The 6,000-nt window shown below is 49.2% G+C and overlaps 1 protein-coding gene across 1 annotated transcript in view; it reads left to right on the plus strand.

Annotated features, from left to right (window-relative positions):
* LOC124478245 (rho GTPase-activating protein 35-like) overlaps positions 1 to 5,372 on the plus strand; it is a 36,370-nt gene extending 30,998 nt beyond the window's left edge. Inside the window, exons 6-8 of the mRNA XM_047036461.1 lie at positions 201 to 332; positions 983 to 1,088; positions 1,397 to 5,372. Coding sequence (XP_046892417.1) covers positions 201 to 332; positions 983 to 1,088; positions 1,397 to 1,922 — 764 coding nt within the window. The 3' untranslated portion in view covers positions 1,923 to 5,372. The remainder of the gene's footprint in view (positions 1 to 200; positions 333 to 982; positions 1,089 to 1,396) is intronic.
* Positions 5,373 to 6,000: the final 628 nt, after the last annotated feature.

Here is a 6,000-nt window from a genome sequence, read left to right on the forward strand (position 1 = left end):
TCACCCCTCAAGCTGTAACACGGGTGACCAATAGGTGTAGTGCCACTCCAGAAGGTGTAAAATCCCAAAGTCTTGACTCCAACTTTCTTTCTTCTTCTACCTCTTCACCGTCTTTATTTTGTCCTTTCAATCCCTCCCCCCTCTTTGTTCTCTCCTTTTCCAACACGGTCTCTATTTGTTCTCTCCTCCCGTTCCTACAGACCATAATCTGGACCTGGTTGAGAAGGACTTCACCATCAATACGGTTGCAGGAGCCATGAAGAGCTTCTTCTCTGAGCTGCCCGATCCTCTGGTGCCCTACAGCATGCAGGTGGAGCTGGTGGAGGCCTTCAGTAAGTCTCGGGGGCGGGGTTGAAGGCCATGGGGGAAATAATGAGGTGGACGAGGGGATGGGAGGTCAGTTTGAGGGTTCCGCCAAGTCTTGGGGCTAGATCTGGAGGCCATGGGTGAAAGTGATGAAGCATGTAGGTAGAGAGATGAGAGTTTTGGGAGGTAATGATCTAGAGCTGAGAGGAGAGAGCGAGGAGATGGACCCAACGAGAGAAGAGAGGGACGTGGGTAGGGAGAGGGAGTAGTGCACTTGTCCTGTCCGGTACCGGCTGATAGAGAGAAGAGTTAAGTTCAGTGTAGTCAGATGTTGTGTAGTCAGATGCGCTGCCCGAGACTAGCTGCTCATGATACTGACTTCATCCTTTAGTCCACTTTGGAGTCATTTGTGAATCATTGTGTGTGTGTGTGGACTTAGCTGATACTGACTGCTCCTTAGTGGTGATGTCACTTACTATGTATCACTCCTGCCATTAAGCATGTTTGTGTGTGGGTGTCATTGTTTGTCAGCCTTTTAGAGAGCATGTCATCCTCCTCCCCTCATTGTTATGGTGTGTGTGTGTGGTCTTTGTCTGATAGTGTGTGTGGCATTCAACAGATGTGTCTAAGTCGCAACTTTGATATTTTTCCCCTCCTCTCGTTTCCCTCCATCCAGAGATCGGTGACAGGGAGCAGAGGTACTTCACCATGAAGGAGGTTCTCCGCAGGTTCCCCAAAGAGAACTATGACGTCTTCAAATACGTCATCAGCCACTTGAACAAGTGAGTGACAGGGAGGTGGACATGAGGGTCAGGGTCACACCCTAACCAGCCTGGGTGACAGGGAGGTGGATATCAGGGTCAGGGTCACACCCTAACCGGCCTGGGTGACAGCCTCTGAGTCATCAACCCTGTCATCCTGGACACACACACACCCATGGAGACTGGCAGGCTGCAGCCTCATGTCTCTGCTTGCTGAGTCACGGAGGAGACGGGATAAGCTGTGCGATGTGCTTGTGGTGCGTCTTAACATTCTCTCTGCCCCCTCTCCTCCCCCCCCCCCTCTCCTCCCCCCCCCCTCCCCCCCTCAGGGTGAGCCAGAACAACCGTCTCAACCTGATGACCAGTGAGAACCTGTCCATCTGCTTCTGGCCCACGCTGATGCGTCCCGACTTCACCACCATGGACGCCCTGACGGCCACGCGCACCTACCAGACAATCATAGAGAACTTCATCCACCAGTGTGCTTTCTTCTTCTACAACCAGCCGCTGGCCGACGCCCCGGGAGGACTCCCTGCCTCCCCCACCTCCACCCTGTCCTCCGGCGGAGGCTCCGCCTACTCCATGGGGAGCTCCGCCTACTCTATGGGAAGCTCCGCCTACTCACTGGGAAGCTCCGCCTACTCCATGGGGAGCTCCGCCTACTCGTCTTCGTCCTCTCCGTCTCCGGCGCCGTACGTCATGCCGGCCACGCCCCCGGTGATCCCGCACTATGGCCGGCCCCTGATCCACCGCTCCCCGTCCCACTCGCCGCCGACCACCCCCCACACCCCCCTCCCCTCCCTGCTGCCCCCCCTCCACCCCCACGGAACGACGCACACTGTGAACGAGGGGTGAAGGGAGAGAGAGATATAGAGGGGGGAGGGCGGGCGGGGGGGGGGGGGACAGAGAGAATGAGAGATGGAAATAAAGATGGATTGTGATTGAGGTGAGAACAGAAAGAAAAGAGGTTATTATGAAAAAGGAGAGCAAGGAGGAAAGGGACAGAAGGTGAGGCAGTGGGGGGACGGGGGGACGAGGGGGAGTGATGCAGTATGTACAGGGAGGGAGAAACTTAAGTCTTTGGGAGAAGGGGTTTTATTAGCCTCTGTTGCATTTAATTAGAATTTGGAAAAAACACACACACACAGGAGGGGCCAGGATAGATCATAGTATGAGCCACTATGTAACATGGGTCCTTATTTACCTCTTAACCCTTTCCTTATCAGACCCTTCTCACATTAGGGTAAGACACACACACACACACTGCTTTGTGTAGCCAGCTTGTCAGCATAGGACTATGACAGAAGGTGTAACACTCTTATGCTTCCCCCTGGAAACTCAGTACAGAACATTACCCCCCTGCCAGCCCCCACCCTATCCTGCCCCCAGCAGAAGAATCCCCCCCTCATTGGCCTGGGTACTGGGTGCATGGGGTAAGGAGGGGGAGGTAGATAAACTGTATGGACCACTATCTGGATTCCACCTCACCAAACACACACAATACGGCCCTTCTAGGACCCCGGGGAGAAGCTGGGCTGGGGCTTCCTTTTATTTGACCACTGTTACCAGAATATGGACTAGAGACTCTCAGCCTTGTGCTGCCTCTCCCTCACAGACACAGACACACACAGACACACATACCGGGCGTTGACAGTTGCAACAGTAACGGCAAGGACAAGAATCTTGACCAACCGGATCTGCTGGGAGATTCAAGCAAGGAACTCTGTGTGTTCACACCGACGGCAGTTAGGGTAGCTCCTCCTTTTCTGTCTTTCTTTTTGGGTGACCCCGTGACCCCTGGGGCTCCAGGCTGTGTGACCCCGTGACCCCTGGGGCTCCAGGCTGTGTGACCTTTCTCTGCTCTGTTCTGTTTTACCAAGCGTGGATGTTTTCTCTCTCTTTCCCTCTTTCTCTCTCTCTTACTCTGACTTCCTGTGTCTCTCCATGCTTCCATTTTGTATGGATCTGTTTAGAAGGTTTCATGTTGATCACAGGCCAATAAGGCTGCAGTCTCACACAGGAAGTCCCTCCCTTCCTGGTCTCTGTGGTGCTTCGGATTGGCCCTTGTGCTTCTTGGGAGGGGCCAAGTTCATGTTTGGGCCAATAGAGACTGCATAAGGTTGGGGTTAGGGATGGGTGGGGCTTCAGCTGAACAGACAACCACTAGTTAATGTTTTCAGACACAGAGTAGAGCAGATACAGGGCGTTCCTGTCCAGATTCCCAGAAGGCCTTGGGAGGCTTGACTTCAACTCTGTCCTGTCAACCAATCCAAGAGCTTCGTGAACCTGGACCTTGGTGAGCCCTACAGCCGTGACCTTGATGTGTGTGTGTGTGGTTTGGCTTGTGTATTTGTCAAAATTTTACAGGCTAACAGAGAGAGACAATAACATTGGTCACTTCCTAGTTCAGTGTGATTGGCCCCAGCTGTAGTTGGACTTGAGTTGGGCACCCTGGCGTGGCGTTGCTCTGTAGAATTGTCCACAGCACTTTTAAAGCACGTCAAACCTGGTAGGTGCAGTTTATTAACCACTCCGAGAGCCAATCAGTTAAAGGACAACAAGAACGCGCTACTGCCACCTGGTGGCGGAGGCGGTATTATAGCCATTACCTCACCCTTCTACTGCATGGGCGGAACACCCATCTCCCTCCTTAGGGATCAACATAAGATACTCTTCTGGGCGCAGTTTCACATGAAATGTATCAATTGAAGGTGAAATATGAGGGACTATTACCCCCTTGGGACTCTGGGTGAACAGAAAAGAAAGATCTAGTATCTATTTTAAAGCCATGATAACTGCATTGAGATTAGCCTATAGATTCTGACCTGTAATGCTATGTTTCTGGATAGACAGCCGTGTGGTCCACAGGCCCTGACGAGCAGTGGGTCGGTTCTTTCTCTCGTTCTGTGTTCACTGCTGTTATTCTCAGGCTGCAACAGCTTCTGAGCAGTGTCCTTGTTTGACATGACACTGGTAACTTACCCTGAGAGAAAGAAAGGACTAAAGAGAGATGGAGAGAAAGAGGAAGCAAGAGGGGACGAAAGAGGGAGCGAGACACACAGAGGAGGAAAGAAGTACAGAGAGAGGGAGAAGGAGGGAAAATAAATGGAGAGAGTGAAGGAGAGAAAGAAACAAGAGTGAGAGTTCCGGTGTTCCGGTATAGAACAGACAGGCCATTCATCCAGACGGGATGACAGACGGGATCACGGAATTCCATGGCTCTTGTCTGCTGTTGGCATGGAAACACTTTGTGATCGTCCAGAGACCAGAGATAGTTTAGCCTGATTGTGAGTGAATCTGGAGGAATCAGCTGTGTGTGTGCGTGCGGATGGACTTGTGTGTGTGTAGTCACACTTTTCCATGCTCTATTTAACTTATCCTTCACTGTCTCCATCACCAACCTGACCAGACCACCGGTAGAGATGTCTCTGCTTCTAGAGTTACACTTGACTAAAATATAGAGAGACAGAGAGGGAGGGAGAGTGATATAAGAAGAGAGTAAGTAAGAATGAGTGGTGGTTGTGGGGGGAGGGGAGCTTGGACTCTGGTACGTGTCACTGAAGGGCCTGCCCCAGGAGTGTTGCCTGCCTCACTGTGGTGAGTGAGCGTGAGGCCGCCAAAGACTAGGCTACGAAAACAGGGTGGGGGGGGGAGCGTCATGACACATGGGGAACACATGTATCAAAACAAAACAAAAAAATGTGACATCAGCGATCATACGTGACTGCTTCACTCACTGACTTTCTTCTTTATTTTTGCAACAATGGTGACAGATTAAGTTAAAATGATAAACAAACAAAACTATATCCAAATGGTTGTTTATATCTATGTTGGAGGGTGTGTGTGTGTTGGGGGGGAGGCTGGGGAGGGGGTACCTGGCTTTACCCTTTTATTTGATGGTGATAGAAAACAAAAAACACAAATTTCTTTTCATGTTTTATTTTATGAATAATAAAAAAAGAAAGTTTTTTTAAATAATTGTTGTGAGTGGTGCGGAGGCCTGCTGTGTGTGGTGCATGTTCTCAGACAACCAAAGGGGGGCACCACCTCACACGGTATTTAAAGAGGAAGAATAAAAACAACAAAATGGCCCAAAAAAAAAAAAAAAAAAAGATAATATGAAATAATGGGGAAATATTTAAAATACAATGGTTGAAAAATACAAATGAAGTAAAGTGAAATGATGCATCAACTTAAACAGAGTTTTCCTCATGCAAAGAGTCTGTTCGATCACTCTCCAAGGGGATGGCCCATACAGCAAGCCTTACATGACCTGTATCATAGTTAATAAATCAAATCTTGTAACGTCTGTCTCCTGTGTCTCATTGATCCTCATTCTGCCCACCAGGCAGCCCAAAGGACATGAGGTTACAAGTACTGTAGATCGTCATGGCTACAGTGCTCTGATGGGTATGAAAGTTGTGTGCTGTTTGTGGACCAGTGGGGGAATGTGGTTATTGGTGGGACTTCCTGTCAGCTGACCATAAGGTGCTGTCTCTCTGGAGCACCTGGAGAAGAGCAGCTGTGGTGGAATTTCTATGATTGAATGTCTGAGGTCAAAATAATTTGTCTATCTGTTTATTCTTGAAATCAAGGAGGAGCAGTTCTAAAACAGTATCATAAATGATGTCTGGAGTATAAAGGCTCACTAAAAATGTCATGACCTGAGCAGTCTTTTATACGTAAATTCCAGACAGTTACATCATTAGTTCAATAGTTCATGTCTATCAAAAGAGGAACTTTTCAATAACAGAAAGTTAAAAAAAGGAAATAGGTTGCAGAACTTAACACAGATTCCCAGTATTAAAAACATAGCTTGAGACAAGAAAGAAGAACTTGTCAGCAAAAAATCCCTGGAGTATGGGCAAAACATCCAGGGTTATTAAACATTCAAATTTGTTAGACGTTTGTCAGCAAACGGAAACTTAAGCAA

The sequence above is a fragment of the Hypomesus transpacificus genome, chromosome 15 (genome assembly GCF_021917145.1).
Source record: "Hypomesus transpacificus isolate Combined female chromosome 15, fHypTra1, whole genome shotgun sequence".
Taxonomy (NCBI): Eukaryota; Metazoa; Chordata; class Actinopteri; order Osmeriformes; family Osmeridae; genus Hypomesus; species Hypomesus transpacificus.